Below are 21,510 nucleotides of genomic sequence, written 5' to 3'. Positions count from 1 at the left end.
ACATTTACCACAAATCCTATGATCATGTCTACACACAAGCAATCTTTGTCCAAATTTCCAACCATGCCTGCACTGAATGGGTGTGGGAACAAAAGACCTTACCAGGTGACTGATATGATCCAAGAATACTTGGATACCTGTCAGGCAGGACTTCTGATTCTAAAGACAATTTAACATATTGTTACACAACTCGTCAATCATCCTGAACATTATGACTGTCAACAGCTCTGTTACATTCTATAAATCTCTTTGCATCAACCCAAATACAGTACTCAAAAATGCCCTTTACTCAAACTCTTCTATAAAGTGGGAAACATGAAACTTGCTAACCCATCTAGTTATTTCCAAGCTATCTTCAGTTGAGTCTGTGCCACACCTCCAACAATGATTAATCCTCTTAATTAATATCCACTAGATTGACATTGCCAAGTTTGTCCTTAATTCAACTCGCGACTTCATGTTTCTCTGACTGAATTCCAAATCTGTTCTTTGCACCTAACCAATTGTATTCAAGCCAAGTGGTTTTCTATTTCGTTCTCACTATCATCTCTTTTACTGTTCATCTACCTCCATCTTTCACCCACTTCCACCAGGGTGCCCAACACGTTAGCCTGTCATCTGTTTGACATACAAGGGTGCATGTCTGAAATAGGTGCATTTACTGCATTCTCAGTTGCCGCGAGACTACGGGCGGCTTGGACGTCTGGGTATCGCGAGAATTGACCAGCTGTTTAGTCTGTTTTTTTAGGCTGGTGCTAGTCGGTCAACACGTGGGGAAGAGAGGCTGACTTTCCACAGGGACACATTTGAAAAACTCACATTATAGTATTGCTTTCATCGTGGCGGCACCGAGGACCATAAAATACTGTAAGTAAACTAAAAACTCCGGAGAGAGGGGAGCGCATTTAGCCTCCAAGGGGAAAGACCATGCAAGCCGATAGCCATCTACATCATGATCACACAGCGTGACTTAGTTCAAATCAACGCACAAGGGCGCAATACGCTCACGATGTACAAAAACCCATTCATTGACATTTCCACGCGCCTCTGCAAACTGTCTACAGTTTACTGTGTCACCGTCTACGTGTAGTAATCCCATGTCATTGAACAACTAGCCTACTCATCTTTCTCTAACTTAACTAGCGTCTTTCCCTGTTGTGTAACTTAGATTACCCTAATTCCTTCTCTCATGCGGTCTGTGCACCTACTAACAACGGGATCATGTGTCTTGAATTGAGAGAAATGCTTGTAGATTGTCAGCTGTAAGAATGCAGTTGGCTATCATTTTCGCCAGGCCGGCTAGCAAGCTAACGTGAAGGTCTGAGGCCCATGAGAGGCACTCTTTGGCTTAAAATGTCCTTTAACCCTGCGTCAGTCTTGCACAAGCCCTCATTGGTGCATTTGGTTGCGTTTTAGGCTGTATAATACACTACCTTTATGTTGTGGCCTAACGTGCTGCTTACTCGGTGAAATGAAACTCTGAAGTGGCCTTAAATACGAGGCTTTAGTGATGTAACCAACCCACGGTCATGCTCTTTGGGTCAAAAAAAAATGGGGAGGGAAAGTGTGATTAGCTGCCTCGCCATTTTAATTACTGTTCATGTTCGTCGACGTTTTAACATTGTGACCAATGTGCTGGACAAGCCTGCTAAGTTGACTTCATACTATGCATCCTGCACTGCGGCCTTCTAACCAGCCATGCTTTACTTCTAGTAGTTAGCGATAGGTCACAACCACCTATGGTGCCGGATTTCATTACAGACACTATAACGCCAAACTCCCTGACATCTGTCAGCTAACACTTGCCATTATACTGGCAAAACGTTGTGCATTGTAGCTGTGGACATGAGTTGTTCTGAGGATGTTTCTGATGGATTCGGCATTCAAAGCAGGCACCTAGCGGGACACATTAACGAAGTTTCAGTTTCTATAACTTGTTCTCGTAGCTTGCTAGCTAACTGAGCTACCGCCCACTAATTGTGTCTTTTTCTTTTAACGAATGGTTGTACGGTGTTAGCTAGGGCGTACAGTTTTGCAGCAGTGAATTGAGAGGAAAACGATTTTAGTGTTTTCGATAAGCATAGCGTACCCTCCCCTATCGCACTTCAAGGAAACCTTTAGCTAGCTAGCTAACAGACAGAATTCATAGTGCAGTACCACGTTGTGCACTTGCTAGCTAACTAACGTTACATCTGATTCCAGTAGTCGGTCATTGGTCTATGTTGTGATGGAATGATCTGATTTGATTGATTTTCAAGCTGGGACTGAGCTACTCAGGGCACGAGACAACGCCAACGGGACTATTTAGTATGAGCTATACTTAGTCACGTTGTATGTGTTATTAGCACGTAGCTAGCTGAAGGGTCCGACATTAGCTAACGTTAAGTCGTCGCTAAAACTTGGCATTATGACCCTCATGGTAACGTTAACGTCAGACAACCCGGCAAGTCGAGGTGCAACCTCTCATCGTGTCATGGATTTAGAAACGGAAATAGTAAGATTTTCGTTGGGCTTTGAACTGCATCGAAGGATTAGCCTGACGTTGTTGTAGCTAATGCCAACGCTAGTTAACAATTGACTAGTAGTTAGTGAAGCCTCGGCGCTTTTCGTCCTAGCTATATTTTGCCCTAAACTGCGAACCCTAGACAGCGCTGTGCGTTATTGTCAGACATTGACTTTATAAGTCTCTGGGGAAATGTTACGATAGGTACGCCGGAACGAGGGCTGCTCTGTATCCATTGTGAAAGCTGCTTAGGCTGTCTGTTCTTAGCACGTTGCACGGTTTGTAACATGTAAATACAGCCTGGCCACTCCCCTATCTGAACACCAAGGTCACAGTCTGAATCTTCACTGTAAGGTAAAAAAAAATCCCAAAAGAAATGAAAACCAGTCTGACCTGTAAGGAGGGCTCTAGATGTGTTTCACTGCTTGTAACTTTTGTTGTAACCTTGTCCAAGGTGATTGTAGTATGGGCCACCATTTCTAGACACATGTGTCAAGGCTCATCTGTTTTAGTTTAGGTGCCCACATGTAAAGATTTCGTTTTTGATTGATTTAGATTGTTGGCACCTTAGATATTGCAGGTGAAAGCTTAAATCACAGGAGTCCCACAGCACCAGGCGAAACCCCACTTATTTGTAGTTGATGGTTGGACTCAGATTTTGATTCTTTATGTAATGCAAAGAAGTTGATAGATAAGCCCAGGTTTACTCAGCATGAAAGCAATTTTAAAATAACAAAACTTGTTTTGGTAACAAGTGCTCATGTCAAAGGTAATTGCATCCAGTAGTTTAGTTAGCCTTAGTTCAACCATAAACCAACAATGTGCAAAGGTGGCAACCATGTTGTATAACATGTTGTGATCAGCTTTGAGTTTAGCAGTGTATACGGCATCTGCACACACTCTGCCAAACTATGTTGTGCTTATCAAATGTGGATCAAGATACTTACACTGTAGAGCGTATTTCTTGCCACATATGTTTTCAGAAGCAGCTATAATATGAGAAAGTGTGTGACCCAACTGCCATGTTGAAAATGGACACAGGGAGGACAAGGAGGGACTCGGGTGAAACATTAATACTCACATGCACTTACATGTATGTGCGTGGTGGACTGCCTTTCAACTCAAACAACATAGAGGCTTGGATTAAAGCAAACGCTGAGGGATTATGATGCCATCACTCCACTGTATCTTTACATAGCAAATGGCTGTAATGTTCAAAATCTTACCTTTTTTTTAAAAAAAAAAAATCTATTGTGCAGCTTCAATTAGGAGCAGCAGTAGTTAAACGATTGATATAATATTAAACGGCATATAATGGGAATTTCAGTTGTCATGAAATGTGATATAAATTCGGCATGCCCTTCTTTTCTACATTGCTGCTACTATTGGGATTAACCTGTGGCTATGCAGTGAGTTTTCAGAATTCTCCTGGTGGATGCGCTGACGTCTACCAATAACCTTTTGTAATAAAACAAATCATTATTCTTGTCACTCAGTCTATGCCTGTTTGATTTAACTCAATGGCAATGTGCTTTTTGTGAGCTTACTTTCAGTACTTGAATGTACCACTAAGAAGAACTTTGAAGTAGCTTTGACCGAAAAAAACCAAAACATTGACTTAATGTTAATTGTGATTGAAGACCTAAAGCTGGAATACATTACACAATGTTTATTGTTATCTAATAACCAATGATTTCCACGCTTCTGCTCTATGTGACTAGTTTCCACTAGTTGAATGGACAGTTGTAAAACATCGTTGGTTGTCTTGTTTGTTGTCTTGATGTATTACTAAACAGTTTCCAAGTCCTATCGATATCATAAGCACAAATGATGGAATCTTCAGTCCAGACAAAATGTAATTTATATTTTTGGTAAAACTTTTTTGACATGCTGTTGATGTTGCTGGATCCAACAATGACGATTGCCCAGTCAGCTGGTAAGAAGTAACATTGGGCCAGTAAATTCAATCAGCCAGTTGCCTGTTGGGCAGTGCTTGGAAAAAGTAAAAACACATTTAATTTCAAGCAATGTATACACATTGCTTGGCGAGCATCATTGGTACATCTGCTCTGCTCCCTTTGACTTTGCTCGGCTCTGCCTGTGTCTGTCCTTGTGTGAATGTGAATAAAGCGCCCAGTCACATCACTACATGAAATGGTGGTCAATCTTCAAATCAAAAAACATTTGAGTTGAGAATGATGACTGATGCATACAGATTCCCATTGTTTATTTTATAGCTCCCCAATAAAGTCAGATAAGTCAGGGTAGTTTCTTAAAGGACATAATTATTATTAACAGTCACTTGAAAGCCATACAAAATTTGTTGTTTTTTTTGTGATCAAAGTTGTCATTGGAATGTAAGGAAAACACTAGGGATGGGCAATACCAAACTGTCTAAATTAGTTGCGATACCAGCAGTTTTTGTTATGTTGTTATTATAGGAATACAGAAACAGTAATTGGATGTAATTTGTCTACAAAATAAAACAGGGATTTTGAGCCTGGCTTCATTCAATGTTCAGATTTCTGTTCTGGAAATGTATACGAATTATTGCATAATTAGATGCTACATCTTTTGCATATGTAAACATAACATTTCAGAAAAGTTATTGAAGTAATCACAGAGGGAAGATTCATGGTGATTTGTTATAAACATTACCCAACATTCACCTGTAGTGTCTGGCCTTAAAATGAGATTGTGATGATGATGTTTGGGAATTTAGGGAAGACAGAAAGACACAGGAAAAACATTGCCTCACCCACCTCCTTGGCAGAGGGGAAAAAACTAATACGGTTGTGGTCTACTTGGATATGCTATGCTTTTTAGAAAATTCTGCTTTAACATCTTTTGTCGGACAGTAGTTGGTGGAGGTGATTTGGACGATTCTTGTCTTGGTTTTTTTTTTTTTCAGCCTCCTAGCTTTCAGGGTGTGTTGTTAAATGTCTGAAGACGTTAATTATGTTGCTGCTGTTTCTTGTTGCAAAAAAATGCATCTTGCAGTAACTTTATCGACAGCTGAAAAGTAGCACAGGTAATTATTGTGTGTGTATTATCAATATTTTTTTTTAAGGAATCGATGCCGATTGAGTGGCATTTGAGTATTGAAGTATTAATTCCGCAGTATCAGTATCCCCCCCGCCACAGAACTGCATTCCCAAAACATGTAAAAAGAAAAGTACCAATAAGTGGTTAATAATCTTCATTATGTTGTGTTTTCTCAGAATAAGGTCATCTCTATCAATAAAGTTCAAGTGGATGTGCTTGAGCTTTCTGCCACTATACCCCATACTCTTTTCCATGGTACTTATTATTATTATTATTATTATTATTATTATTATTATTCATCATTCATCAACCATCAACAAGAAGACCCAGATCCCTAGACCACATCTGTTGTACATATAGGAAGAAGAGAGAATATACAATACATATAGAGTACAATACAGACGTTAAGCCCTTGGTTCGACTCGCCTTATATAAAATACTACGCAAAGCATGAGGGATGAGTGGTGTATACTAAGGGAATATGTCCTCATTGAGGACGCTGGCAACATTTGCTGTGTGTGGCAGGTAGCATATGAAATCCAAAAGTAACTAAAGCCGAAGTACGAGTTACAATGTGCATAAAATGGTCTGCAAGTATTTGAATATGTATGTATGTATGAATATGTGTGTGTGTTACTGCTGTGTGGCATGCACTGCTCTCTGAACTTTAGAGCAGCTGCCAATGACTGTGTGTGTGTGTGTGTGTGTCTGTGTGAGAGCATGGCAGGTTGTGATTGAGTCATACCCAGCCCATGTGATGCATTCCTCCTGGTGGAGGCAGACATGGCCAGGTCTGTTAAGGAAAGGCATGTGCACATGGCCTTTTTTTAACATGGACTCAGAGTCACTTCCTCTTAGAAGGCTCATCAGGAATTGCGTTTCCACAGGGCTGTTCCACTGTCTTCGATTTTGGCTCAGTTTCCGAAAAAACAAGCTTATCATCTTGTAACTGAAAGACAGGGTTTGTTTTTCTTGATAAGCATTTTTACTAGTGGTGGGACTCGATTTAAAAAAAAAAATAATCTAATTAATTAGAGGCTTTGTAATTAATTAATCTCAATTAATCGCATATCAATATTTGACACGAGAAGCAACATTTTTCAATTTAAATGGATTTTGGTATGTGACTGAATCAATGAATAGACACATAAATGAGCTTAAACAACAAAATCGTGTCTATTTTCATCACTGAGTGTTAACATAAAGTGCAATATGAATAAAGAATATTATGATTGCATTATTCAAAAGGCACACATTTAAATTCAAGTTAGCTATATTCAAGCTTTTTCAGGACTTTTTGTAAACTTTCTATGTCTTAAACACCGTTTTTGTTTATTAAAATAAAAAACAGCACTTAGTACAGTACACTCCAGAAAAGTGGGTCAGACGACGCTATCTGTAGCACCTATCCTTTCTGACCCTGTGTTTGCCACATATACAGATGAGTGCATAAAATAAATAACAAATTTGAGAAGTGCAGTTTGTATGTTTTTATTAGAGATGACCATAGAGAGATGAGAGCAGACAGAAGAGAAATGACATGAAGGTTCCCGGTTGGACCTGAACTGGGGGATCCTAGCCAGTTTTTATAAATTGTATTCACTATGAAATGTCCTCCAACTAATACAAATCTGTTTATCTTTTGTAACTTTCAGGTGTAGCTGTTAGCGTCCTGAGGAAATGCCTCTGAGGTTTCGCTCTGTTGTGCCCTACACACTGCCTGGAGTCCTGGCACTTATTGGCTGGTGGTGGTATATCTCGCGGAAGAAAGAGCGGCTCATTAACCATGACAGCCCAGAGGGGGCTACAACCACTGTGGGCCTTAGAACATCTCCAGCAGAGGGTAGCAACGGTTTGGTTGAGAAAGGCACTGTATCCCCCACAAATGACACAGAAAGCCCCACCCACATGCCTCCAAAAGGCAGTAACCAGCGAAAAGAACAGGAAAATTTTTCCCAGGTCCATGTCCAGGACACTGAAGCAGCACCTTCACTGAAACAAAGCTCTGAAGAAGCTGCCCCTCATCTTGCCAGAATAAGACGAGACGAAGTCTCTGAACCCTCAGTCTCCAGTCTACTGTCAGCTAGCAAAGAAGACAGCCTGCAGGTGACATTGAAGGACCATAAAGACAGAGCGAAAAGCTCATCTCCTGCCTTGGAGCTGGTAGAACACCAAGTTAAAGATCCAGCCACAGTAGAAGAGGTCATCTTGCCCTGCCTGTCTACCAAAGTTACCAGCTCCTCCCCCACAACAGCACACCTTTCTGATGCAAAGAGACCTGAGCCAGAGGGGGAAGTTTCAAAGCACAACAGCACTGTTAATACACAAGATGAGATGGTTGTTTGTGCAGTCACTCCAGGCAAAGTGCAGAGAGTAATCACATCAGAGGCCGATTCTCTAGAGATGCCCCCTTCAGCGCAAGATTTCCACCAACATATTCTAACCAGCACACCCACCTTCCATGCCCAAGCCTCCACAGCCCTGACCTCGGTACAAGACTCCACCACCACATCAGTGACCCCACTGGACATACAGGTACAAAGTGGCGGTGAGGAACGGGACCTGGAGCTTCTAGCATCTGGACTAATAAATGAGGTCATCTCGGCAGCCACCCAGGAGGTCCTTGGTGTCGCCAGTTGCCAGGTCACAGACAACAGCCAGCCCAGCTGCAGTAACAGCACACCACTGGGTGGTGGCAGACTATGCTCCCAACAGGAGCCAATCATAGCAGCACAGCAGCACCACCATCTACTGACCAGCCCTCCTCAGATAGGCTGTGAGTCTAGAGAGGTAGTAGAGAAAGAAGAGCAAGTGATGCCTAATGGATGCTCCCTGTTCAGTCACAGGGATCATCAGGCAAACAGTGCACAGAGAGGCCATTGGCCAACACCATCGCACCAAGCAGCACAAAGTGCCCCTTCGCTAATAATGAAACTGAAAGTTGATGAAGCAGCTGTGGTAGCTGAGGACTCAGCGTGCAGCACATGCCACTCTGAGGATGGCATCAGCAGTGAGGACCTCCAGAACAGCATGTTTGACAACCAAATGAATGTTATCCAGGTTACAGACTTGTCAGCAAGAGAGGCCACACACGCTCAGTCACTGGTTGAGACAGCCACAGAGGCAATGGTTTTGGCTGAAACTGAAGAAAACTCAGTGGATGCTGTGTGTGACATAAAGAGGCTCAATGGACTGGGCCTGAGGAATGGAGCTCATGGGACATGTGAAGTGGAGACGGACCAGTCTGGAGGTGAGACATCAATCTATTTAATCTGATTTTTAGTCTAAGTAATTGTGTGATGAAGTGTGCTCAATGTAGTCAGACACTGGATTTTCTTTTGGCCAGTATCGATATTCGAGAGTTCAAAAACCTGATGGTATAGTGGTCGATGATGTGTTTTTTGAAACATCAACACATAACATTTAAACCGGATTATAAACTTTTACAAATACTCCTGTCTAAGAGGCATGACACCAGGGGCTGGTATTCCAGAATGATCTCACAGAACTTTATTGGTTGGATCGGATTAAACTTTGATGTTGTTTGCATTTATTTCCTGTTCAGGATCCAGGGGGTGGGACTCCAGATTTGGAAATCCCTATCGATCATTCTGATCCAGATTACAAGCTTTGAAATACCGGCCCCAGAGGCTTATACTATGAATTAGGATTTGTGGTTAGCGAGGTAACTACAGGTTTAACCCTGGGTTTTAAATGGCCACAACGGTGGTTCAGTTCTTACTGGGGTAAAATGGCATCATCGTTCACAGACGATCCTGTGGAGCTTGGTGTGGAAATCATGATATTTGTCCTCCTGTGTTGAAAGGTCCACCGTCTTCATTTCATTTTTACCGGTTGGCTGTAAGCAATGTCAATGTCGAGCCTTATTACTGTGCTTTTTTTTTACCAATATTATTCTCGACAGACATGGATTGAGAAACCAAAACCTTGTACTTGTTATAAGATATGGAAGTACTGCTTTGAATATTTTCATATTTTATTGAATAAAATGCACAAATGTAATTAGTCAGATCTAGTCTACTCTATTTTTGTCAGCTGTCTTCCCTGCATTTGGTGACTGTAACCGTGTTGCTGTTAGCCTGGTTTATGTGTTTTAACTTCCTGTATTTGTCTAATAGTTTGCTCTTGATTTATAAAATATTCTGCTCTGCTGCCATTAGACTTGTCCAAGTTTGTGATTGGGCATATGCTGTAAATGCCTCCCCTTTTTATGTGAATGCGCTCATGGCTGTATGTGGGAAACCTGGGTTTACTTATCGAGCTAACAACCACCTTTGTGTGACCATTAAAGCTGGAGTTTGTAGAATATGTGAAAAATGCATGAGACTGGGATGGAAACAACTGCGCTCCCCCCTCCCCTCCCTGTTTCGACTCCGTAGCTCCACACCGTTCTCATGGAAGCGCGCGACTGTAGCGCTTGGAATATTCACGTCGGAACTTTTCTGTCATACACTTGCCATGGCCGAATTACAGGTAAGAAAGTACTTTACCTTTCTCTCGTGAACAAATTGAACGTATGAACAAACAAACATTACTTTTGCATTGTTTAGAAGAGCGATAGAGACCGACAACAATTATTTCTCGCTAACGTCTCAGCATGACATAGCCTACATGTCTGGCACTAATAACGCTACGATATTTGTCATACTGACGTGATACTTATACAGCATAATCTAATGACAACAGCAACACTTATATATCACGGGAAAGAGGTGTGAATGCTAAGAATAATAAAACAACATATAACGCTACAGTAAACAAATACCCCTACATGCACGGACTATCGGAGACAACCACTTTATTCAGACGCTTCTTTCTTTTCACCGTAACCTGAAAATAAATAATAACTGTCACATCCATATTTACACGGCACACGTCCTCTGTATGTCGTGTATATATAACGGTGTTGACTTTGGCTCTGACTTGCTTGTAGCTGTCGTGAGCCTTTGGCTATGGTTAGCATAAAGCTAATCAACTCACAACATTACTCGTCAATTGTGACCACAAACCGCCTGCTTTATTAGATTCACGATCATTTCAACTACACAGCCAATTACTACCACACATTTAGATTATCAGCAACGTAAAACTTGCATTGGAGGCTCACCTGTCCAGGAGAAGAACAGCAAGCTCAGTATCCAACTTCAGCCCGATGCTATCGCTAAGCTCTCTCCACCTCGGATATGCTTGTCCAATGTTTACACGCGATTTATTCCGTCTATTGTCACTCTCCCTCTTAGACTCTTGTTTCTCTACATCGGTTTTCCTTTTTTTGGCTTGCTTAGCCGTGTACGCTTTTGTTGGTAACCGGGATAGCGGCTTTTCCTGCCGGGACGTCCGCTGTTGCACCTTCACCACCGATGGAAGGTGAACGCGCATCGACTTTGGTCGAGCAACCAATAGGAACGCCCAAAACAGCTTGCTCTGTAAAATGAACTGTGATTGGCTGAACACTGCCGTCACGGCACTGATTTTTTTTTTTTTAAAGCCTGAATACAGAGCCAAGAGGAGACACAGAAGTCCAGTGTTCTGTCATAACACTATGAATTACAATATGCTGAAAGGTTATTATTGATTTTTGACCAAATGACGCCAGAAATAACTTACACACTCCAGCTTTAAGTGTGATTTGTATTGGCTAAGCCAGATAACGGAAACATATCCTGGGTATGTTGAACTTTGTAGAACAGGCCTCTGAAGAGCGCAATTCGTTTCTGTTGCTGTTCTGATTCTCTTGGCTCTGGTGCTGAATGTTTGTGAAGGCAGCTGAACTACTTTTGGACCAGGTGCTGTTAAAAGCTCCTCTTTGACCTAATTCTTAATTTATTCCTGTTTCACTGTAGCTTAATATTCCGATGTCTGTTTTTATGATAGTTGCCATATTTCTTGTGTAAGGCATTTTGTGAGATTCTACTCTTGAAAGGTGCTACATACAGTATGTTTAAAGTTATTTACAAACTTGGTAGTGATGAGTAGAACATTAAAACAACAAGGTCAATGTTGGAAATCTACACCATGCCAAAGTGTGTTTCAGTGTTGATTTTGCATTAACAGCAAATTAGAAAAGCAGTAGGGCGGATCAGAAAACATCAATACTTCTTACCAAAATCTGAGGAAATATTTGGGCTTTCTTTCCTGACTGTAGTAGCAGTAATGTAACTGAAGGGTCACCCTTTGTCTTTTTTTTTTTTTTGTGGTTTTCATTGGAGTTTGCTCAGTTGTCATGTCTTCAAAGTATGGAACTACAGTCACTAAAAAACAGATGGTCCTATATGGATTAGTTCTTAGTAAATGGTTTAAAAGTCAGTGAGGGACTGGCGAAAGCTCAAGGGCACTCATCCAAGACCAGAGATCATCTTTGAACAGAGCAGTTGGTTTACAAGCTTTTTGAATTGTGAGGCAGTGACAAGAGTTGTTATGTTAGCAACAGCAAAAAATGAACTCCAAGTGTCAATTATTTGGAAAACTCAGTTTGCTATATACTACATGATTGGAGACCTTGTTTTTTGTGATGTAAAATACAAGGTAGATGCTGTTCTTTCCAGTGTCATGCTAATATCTCACACAACTAAAATGATGAATTCTGGCACACTGGTAGGAATGGGCTGCAGATGAACAAATTTCTGAACATCTGTATTGCTGGTAAAGGTGATGATGGTTTTCTGTGCATTTATCCCTATCTGTCCATCCAGGCTCTGATGTGAACAGTATGGACTCAGTGGACAGCGGCTGCACTATGGGTGCTGGGGAAAGCCAGAGCAACCAAGCTGCCTCCTCGAGCACTGAGCTCATCATCTGGGAAATTGAGGTGCCAAAGGTGAGTCAGGGGCGACTGACACAAGAGACTAAACCACAAATCATTTCAGCTTGAAATGAAACTGAAAATCTTCCTATTTACCAGTGACAGTGGAATGTTTTAATGTCCTGTGTTCAGAAATAACATGAAGGGTTTCTACACCTTCACAAAATGCTAATGTAAAAGCTGCTGTAAACGTTGTCGTCAATTTAGCTAACCAGCTGTCCGTTTTGCAATTGGCAATCCCCTCCCTCCTCTCTGTCACCACAAGAACATGCAGCAGTAATCACCAGACATGGCGGCAAACAGGAGGATCCTCCTCTACGTGTTCATGAGCATATAGGACCGTCTCTTTTACTGCATGAGCAGGGGGAGGACAGACATGGGTTTCTGACCAAACACTTTATAACAGTGATTACTGTTGCAATATAGAGCCATTTAACACTTACTTTAATAAAAAATATATCACTTACAGCAGCTTTAAGTTTGACCAAGGTCACGTTTGAAGTAAATGGCTATTGATTGCATTTAAAGGGGCTCTATGTGACAATTTGTAGAAATTTACATGTATTAATCACCTATTTAATGGCCATATGTGAGTGGATTGTAACGTGATGTGAAAAATTAGACCTATCTGTTCTTTCTGTTGCATATAGAAGCCTGTGGATGATTTTTGTTTTAGTGGGTAAATGCTGCTGGACTGTGGATTTCTTTGTGAAGGACTTGGGTCGAATTTTCAGTGACAGTCCAAAGGATGTGCCCTGTGTTCTTGAGTGCAAAATGTAGTCCAAATTGTGGATAATTTCAGTTTACATCCAAAAATTGGTCTCGGCCTTCAGTTAGGAATGGTAGGAATTTACTGTCCTTTTGACCAGTTGTTGTCTCTTCTGCCTGTCTTAACAGCATCTTGTAGGGCGATTAATCGGGAAGCAAGGGAGATACGTGAGTTTCCTGAAGCAGAACTCTGGCGCGAAGATCTACATCTCCACCCTGCCTTATACACAGGAGTTTCAGATCTGTCACATAGAGGGTGAGTCGGAGGACCAGGTGCCCACATTCACTAATGTATTTTGAAGGTTTTGAGGGTTAGGGAAGGGTTCTTACTAGATGATACAAATCTGAGCATTTCAAAGAAAATATTGAACTCTTTGGACCACACCTAAAACTTTGACTTGTATCTGATCTTTCTTCAGGTACACAGCAGCAGGTTGACAAAGCCCTGTCCTTGATTGGGAAGAAGTTTAAAGATCTGGACCTTACCAACCTATATGCACCTCCACCACCCCCACTCACATTACCATCACTACCCATGACTTCCTGGGTAAGGACGGGCTCTCTGGCTGCTCTTTGCCACTGTTTATTTTGAGACTTTTGGCTGCTACAGTATAGCTAGCAAGGCTGATAATACTTTGAAAATGCCTTCATTTTCATGCTTTTCAGCATATGTCAACCCAAAATCAACGGCTGGGCTTCATGACTAAGAGATTCTGATTGGTTATAGAATTGCAATTATACTGTGCCACCTGTAGCAGTGCAACCTTCCTTAACATTGCCTACAATTGTAGTTTGTAGCTGAAGTAGCAGCCTGCCAGTGATGAGCAAAAGGAAATTTGTGTCAGGACAATATTGATAAATGACACAGCAGAGACAAAATATGTGGTGAAAGGTATGATACTGGGTAAATGAGTACATGTACATGTATTTCTTCATTATTTGACATGCTATTAAACCGTAGAAATTGCACATAGGTTTATTTTTATTTTAGGCAGGACAGCTGCAGTAATTTCCTCTAGATCTCCATACTTGTAAGGTTAACAGTAAAACTGCCACATTATGCGCTGCAACCTCCACAAGGTATTCTAACTCGTATGTTCGTTTTCTTGACCAGTGCATTACGTTACAGGATATCATTGAATTTCTCTGTGGCAAAAGTTGAGCAGCTATCTATCGTTTGCTTTTGTTTTATTTTTTCCCCAGAGATTACCAAACTGTGCTTCTGGCACAGCACTGGTATAATTGAAATTGAGGATGCTGCCTTTTTATTATTTTATGCTTTTGAGCTGCCTGTCTGTCTGTACATCTTTATCTATGTCCATCCCATTTTTGTGACTGTAATCTCTTCAGATCACATTCAGGGAACTTTTTTTTCAAATCTGACACAAAGGTCCACTTGGACTCAAGAATGAACTGATTACGGTGCTTAGACACCATAACTTAGAAACAGAAGGGGAGACCGTAACCAGATTGGTCTGATATGAAATAGGTGACACTAACCTTGACTGCTCACCTTGAAACTGTGCTGATTGTAGAGATTTGGCTAGATGCTTGTGTGTGTGTGTGTGTGTGTGTGTGTGTGTGTGTGTGTGTGTGATCCATGTTTTAGAATTTGTAGCTTCTCTATGTTCTAAAAGAATCAGCGTTATTTGCCAAACATGTGAACACATTCAAGGAATTTGACTTTTTTTTGTCTCTCTAAGTGAACTTGCACACTAATAACATACAGCAGTAGTTTACTGCAAGCTCATTACTTTTGTTGATGTTGTCGTTGCACCATGTGATTGAAGCGCTCTATCAGTCCTCTGTACTACTCTGTAAAAAAGGTCTCTAATTGAAGACGGCATGTTTCTCCCTGGAAATTATTCACTGGAATCATGCATGTCAATATAGTGAGAACATCCATTTTACTAAGAACTACACTTACTACCTTTTTGTTATCAAATTCCTCTTTAATACATACTGTATATAATAAGTGTCTGGATAGACATTGATGTAAACTGCAACTTATGCATAGAGATATGCGACCATGAGACTGTACTTCTTGTTTTGGATGAAGTGTGGGTTAAATGTAGGGTAGACAGGATGATGAAAGAGTTAACACTTTATCTTCTGTAATTTTTCCCCTCAGCTTCTGCTCCCCAGTGGAGTGACAGTTGAAGTGATAGTGGTAAACATTGTGTCAGCTGGTCACGTCTTTGTCCAGCAGCACACCCATCCCACCTACCATGCTCTGAGAAGCCTTGACCAGCAGATGTTCCTCTGCTACGCCCAGCCGGGCACTCCTCCTTTGCCCTCACCTGCTGAAGGTAACTTTGGTCACGCTGTGGGTTTAAAGTCAATGTACACCATCAAATATATGTGCAGTTTTAGACATTGTTTGCCCAGTAAATCTTTGTCCCATAGGCAGCTAGAACGGCATCTTAAACAACCATAAAAATCCCCTAGTTGCATTAATGGGCATATGACACCTGGTTGGGGAGGGGAATTAAAAAATAACATTGGCAGGTATTTAATTTTAAATATTAGAAAGTTAGTTAATCAAACACTAGAGTTTAGATTGTGCTGGGATAATGTTTGTTGGCAGTGTTATTAAAGATGCGCTCACATTTCCAACCCAATGCAACAATGCCATAATAGCAGAAATTAAAGTGATAATATTATGATACTAGTGTTACTATTAAAATGTCAAAACACAAACCTGTTAAAAAGCAAGTGATTTCTGTTGCAACCTTCTATCAGCAGAGTGATCACACTATTACAATCTTCTCTCGCTTTAATCAGCTACATATCCTACTCCTGTGATGCGCTCCTTTTACAATGATTTTACGCACGTTAATATGAAATGGATTAAACAGGTCTACTGAAATTACCAGCACAGAATATATATATATATATATATATATATATATATATATATATATATATGGGCATGTGAAGAGGCTTCTGCGCAAGTCGACCTGTGTTTTCAAACATTTTGTCTTTCAAAGTATGGCTTACAGTTTGTTTGACAAAGATGTTAATTAGAATCAGAATCAGAAATACTTTATTGATCCCCGAGGGGAAATTGCTTGCGTTACAGCTGCTCCCATTCAAGCTTGTGGCATTTAGCTTTACTTTCCATAAAACGAACTTAAATTTCAACACAAACATAAATGTACCATAAGCCTTTACCTTGTTGCCACTTTCAACCGGCTACTAAATCACTCTTGTAGTATAGTTCAACTCCGTAGTTATTTTCCTTTATCCGTGAATTTCCTTATATCCATGTGATGCTTGTTTACCTTCCTCAATCAATTTACCGTCCATTCGCTCCTTTTCCATTTACCAAACCCTTTCAGAATAAAATACATCCGTTTTAACAGGAAGTGTCAAAATAAAATATCTAAAATAATACATAGTAAATAAAAACCAACAAGCACTATGTTGATGTCCTTTACAAGTAGGCTAACCACAACGTTTCACCGAATCCATTACTGCTACAGACAAAACCGGAAAAAACAATATACTAAACTGCCTCAAAAAAGTAATAGCACGTAATCTGACAATTTATGCTTACAAAAGCATTAGGGACAAGGGGGAAAAGGGTTAGGGACACATTTTTTTTCCAAGAGGAGGCACTTTTATTTATTATTTCAAGTGAGTATAAAGATGCTCGATGTTCAAAATGGCATGGTCATTTTGTTTACAATAAAAGCATTACAATAAAAGCAATAATGTTTTTAAGAGGGAAAAAAAATCGATGTAAATCGAGTTTGGTGTGAAAAAATCAGAGATTCAATTTTTAGGCTATATCGCCCGGCCTTTATTAATGTTTTTTTTTTTTTTTTTATGTTCCTATAATTTAAAACGAATGTTTCCATGCATTGGACAAACAAATTGTGGAATGTGTAAACCGGTTGTTTTTCTCTTTTCTTGGTAAGCGTGCTCTCAACCATTCTTACAATTTTCTCTTACCAATGTTTTCTTATTTTTGCTCTTCTCTTTGGTGTGTCCCAGAAATCAATGGGTACTAACGAAATGAGAGAGAATCGTGGATACAAACAAAAAAATAAGAGAAATTTGTTTATCGCTTCTTGCATGAGGTCCATTCTTTTCAATTACATTGAAAGCCATAGGCCTATTTTAAAATAAGCCGACAAAATGTTTGAAAAGATTAACACAGGCCTTTACACAGTAACCTATTCACATGCAGATAGTTTTTCTTTCTTCTTGCCCATATTTATTTGCCATGCTGGTAAGTTCAGTACGCCTACCTAATCTATTTGATATTTATGAGCGTAAAACCATTTAAAAGGAAATTAATCAAGAGGCAGCCTTTGGAGAATGTAGCAATAGGTATGCATTAGGATTGGAAAGTCTGAGACCACTAGTGAAAATACTCCTTTTTTTTGCATTTGTTTTGAATTTAATAAAAAAAAATGCATTAGAAATGATAACAGAAGCCGAACTATACAATTTGAAAAGTTTAATCTTGTTTGTTTTAAAATAACTTATGTATATGGTATTTCCCCTCATTGTCTGTATTGATGGCATGTACTCAACCCGGCAATCTATAGTGTTTTTAGTATCTTTCCACTATTTTCTGATGTTAAAGGGCTTCACTTTTAGGCAGGGATCATTGACAGTCTCCTCAGACTGACAAAAGAAATCCCACACAATGCTTTAGGGGAACAAAGAAGGAAACCTTACGAACAATCTTCCAGGCCTGGCAGACAGCTGACAAATCATTGATACAAGTAACCAGTGTAGTGTAGCACAAATATATAAACTGAAAAGCAAAGGAAGGCAAAAGCTTCAAAAGTGGGGATGAGCTGCTGACTGTATCGGCTGGTGTAGCTTCAGCACAACAGCCTCCAGGATGGCACCACCAACATGAAACAGACCATCCAGCAAAAGCAGTCAGCAGTGGCACTCTCAGCTCAAAAGATACAAAAATAAGATCCCCTTAACATAAATGGAACAAGCTGTAGACTGAACAGAAGTTGACTAATTATGCACATGAGTAATAAAAACTAATGTACTGCCAAACGATACAAAATCAACTGAGTATGCAGTTTGACCTTATGCACATTGTACATACACATAGCTTATTGATTCGGAGTACACTAAATGAAGACAAAATGAATAGACTATAGAGAAAACAATGGTGTGTCTGAATGAGGAGGGTTACACATATTTAAATCAGTTGTGTGCCATTTTATCTTATCTTGCAACATCAAGGCAGTTTAGATGTGCAAACACGTTATTAGAGAAAGCTATATAATGTTTTGTGCTTATGTAATTTTGAAAATGTCTACTTTGTCTACTGCTCACCAGTATTATTTTTTTTAAACTGCTGTACTGCTTTTTTCAGTTTTAATAGTTCTTCTATCCTTGTCTTTGTCCAGTTGGTGTGATCTGTGCAGCTCCAGCAGTGGAAGGAGCTTGGTGGAGAGCTCAGGTCATCACCTTCTATAAAGAAACAAATGAAGTGGAGATTAGATACGTTGATTATGGGGGCTATGACAGAGTTAAGATTGACTCACTGCGGCAAATAAGGTGAGTGTTCGAGGTCTCACATATTTATAAAACAGTGTAGTCCAAAAGAACAGTGCTATATAGAATACATGAGATCAGGTGGTTCTGAGTATAGTTTCCCTCCTATCCTGATCAACAGCTTTAGAGCATGTGCTGTAGGAAAAGTGTGTCAAATTCTGCCATCTGGGACAGTTTTCTTGAACTGGAAATGGGGAGTAGTCCTGGACTGAAGATGTTTTTAAAATACGTATGTGTATAGAATTTTGTTTCAGTGTTGAACCAAGTGCAATCCCTGTCTGAATTACCATCTGACCTCTATGCATATGATCATAGAAATTAATTTCTGAATTTGACTGAGGTTGTTTCTACTAAAACCAACATGAGGAGGTTTTGTTCCCTGAATTTTTTTTTATCTGACTTAATTGTTATTGCATTATTGTGCTGGCAGTCTTTCAGAGACTAAGAGCCAGACACATTAAAAACTGGGGAGCATCATGTTTTTTCTGGTGCTGCTCCCTGATCTCCGTAAAGAGTGGGAACATGCTGGAGCTATGTTGTTAGAGGACTGTCTTAATTTTCCCCCTGGTAGCTGGCTGTGGAGATGGGAGGCTGTGGACATGCCCTCTCCCTCACTGTCACTGTCACTTTCTCAAGCTCCTGCTTCTCTGTGAAATCTGTACTTTACCATCTCTTCAAGAGGCAGTGAATGAGAAAGAGAATCAGCATTGCACCTTGTCAGACTTTAGTGTATTTAAGTTTGTTTCACAAATTGAATAAAGAGCAGTGACGTACTGACAGTTTACTGACACACTTAAATGCATACATGTGAAATGTATAGACTGATTTGTAACTTTCATTTTGGAGTTCATGCAAATTTATACATTACACATTTACAAACATGGGCAAAGGGTTTAAATTCTGTTCTCAGAGGATGAATAAATTTCTTTTGTCAGTGACACACTAACCTTTTCTCTCCCACCACCATCAGGTTAAAAATAACAATTCTAAGCTTTACCATGACCTTATCTTACTGGCTAAAACACAAAGCTGTTGAAAAGGCATTGTTCAGAGAGAGATGTGGTTGTGTTAAGCTGTGACAAAGCTGGTAAAGGCAGACCCTGTAGGAGTCATAACAGTAATTACTGTTCTGATGGTTCAAGAACATGCTGAGAAAAGGGTTGGCATAAAAAGTAAGATTTTCAATTTGTAAAAGCTTCTTAAATGCGTTTTTAACTTTGTCATTATGGATTACCATATGTAAAATATTTATAGTTATCTAACTACTATGTGTGTATAGGTGTATACTGTGTGATATATATTTTCACAAATTGTCTTAACAGATTGCTCCTTTTTATTTTCCAGGTCTGATTTCGTAACACTACCGTTTCAAGGTGCTGAAGTATTGCTTGATAACATCGCCCCACTTCCAGGTACAACGTTGTGTTTACGCATAATTTTACAACCTGCAGCTTAGCATCCAACACCATTTTGACAATGGCCATGCTAGTTGTTAAGTTTGTTGACCACTTTCATAATGCAATTTAATTTCAGTTCTTTCAGTGGCACTTTATTTGAAATGGGCTAGTTTTATTTTTCCTTTTGAAATTGTGCAGATATGGTATGGAACTATTGTCCGTATTTAATTTTTCTTATATGTATGTAAAATGTCCTTGATCAGGAGAGGATCGTTTTTCACCGGAGGCCACATCAGCATTGGAGGAAATGACCAGAGGAGTGGCATTGCTTGCACAGGTAAATCCACCTTCCTAACCGAACATTCCAGAGTGTCCAAGTCCACTGGAACTAACTGGTCATTTGTCTTTCTCTCTCTGTAAAGGTCTCAAACTATGATAACAACACAGGCCTCCCACTTGTCCACTTGTGGAACATGGTTGGAGATGAGGTACAGTGCTTGGATACACCTGGTTTGCAAATAACCTTCATAATACAACAATCCATACTGTATGTGGCACATACTTGCAGTTTTAGGGTTGTATATGTTGGTAGTTTCAAGGGTGAGGATGTCAGTAGCCACGTGGAATAGCTTTACAGATGTGACCAAGGAGGACAATTGCACATGATAATTGCACCCATTGTTGTAATACACATGGTGTATTTTCCCAAATTCTTACAATATGTAAGTTAATGTGAAACATCTGCAGGAAATGTTGGATTTTACTTACGTAGGTAAAAGAAATAATATAATAAATGCAATTAACCAAAAGGCGCAGTTGAAACTCACAGCAGTAGATTGGTGAGTAAGATATGATTATGTAGTTGGAAAGCCCTGGATGACCATGTGAGCTGTTGAGCTAATTTTTTTTTTTTGTTTGATTTGATGTTTATATTGATGTACTCATTATTTGTTGAATCATCTGAATCTTTCTCTTCCTCTTCCAGATAATATCAGTGAACCGCACTGTGGCAGAGAGGGGCCTGGGTGTTTGGGTGGATGGATTTTGAACTCCTTTCATGCTCTGACCTCATCTCCCCATTTTGTTGTGATCAGCAATCTAGGAAACCGGTCCTCCTGGGGTCCTAGCCCAACCAGACACACCACCGGATCAAAAAAAGATTGATTTTCCTTTCCTTTCTTTTCTTTCTTTTTTTTGTTGCACTCCCCGATTCCTTTTGAAAATAAATTAAAAATTGTTTGCAGGCATAATCTACAAGAACACAGCACTGCTTCAAAAATAAGACGGCCATCTTCTCTGGTTCTTGTAAGAAGGAAAGGAAATAGGTACTTGTAAAAACATTTAAAAAAAAAAAAAAGCTATATTGTAAACTAAATAAAGGTTCAACCAATATTTTTCCTCCCTCATCCTACCATAACTTTTGCTCTGGGCCTTTT

At 39.9% G+C, this 21,510-nt stretch overlaps 1 protein-coding gene across 1 annotated transcript; it reads left to right on the top strand.

The window, feature by feature from the left end:
- The first annotated feature begins 746 nt into the window (after positions 1-746).
- Positions 747-21,491, top strand: akap1b (A kinase (PRKA) anchor protein 1b). The gene is made up of 11 exons (XM_073482451.1): positions 747-867; positions 7,204-8,798; positions 12,262-12,386; positions 13,269-13,395; positions 13,559-13,686; positions 15,271-15,448; positions 18,530-18,680; positions 20,022-20,089; positions 20,338-20,411; positions 20,497-20,562; positions 21,060-21,491. The coding sequence occupies exons 2-11, from the start codon at positions 7,229-7,231 to the stop codon at positions 21,120-21,122; spliced, it is 2,550 nt and encodes an 849-aa protein (XP_073338552.1). The 5' UTR covers positions 747-867; positions 7,204-7,228; the 3' UTR covers positions 21,123-21,491.
- The last annotated feature ends 19 nt before the right edge of the window (positions 21,492-21,510 follow it).

The sequence above is a fragment of the Pagrus major genome, chromosome 2, assembly GCF_040436345.1.
Source record: "Pagrus major chromosome 2, Pma_NU_1.0".
NCBI classification, from domain to species: domain Eukaryota; kingdom Metazoa; phylum Chordata; class Actinopteri; order Spariformes; family Sparidae; genus Pagrus; species Pagrus major.
The sequence above is the reverse complement of the archived record's forward strand: the minus strand, read 5'-3'. Positions and strand labels throughout refer to the sequence as shown.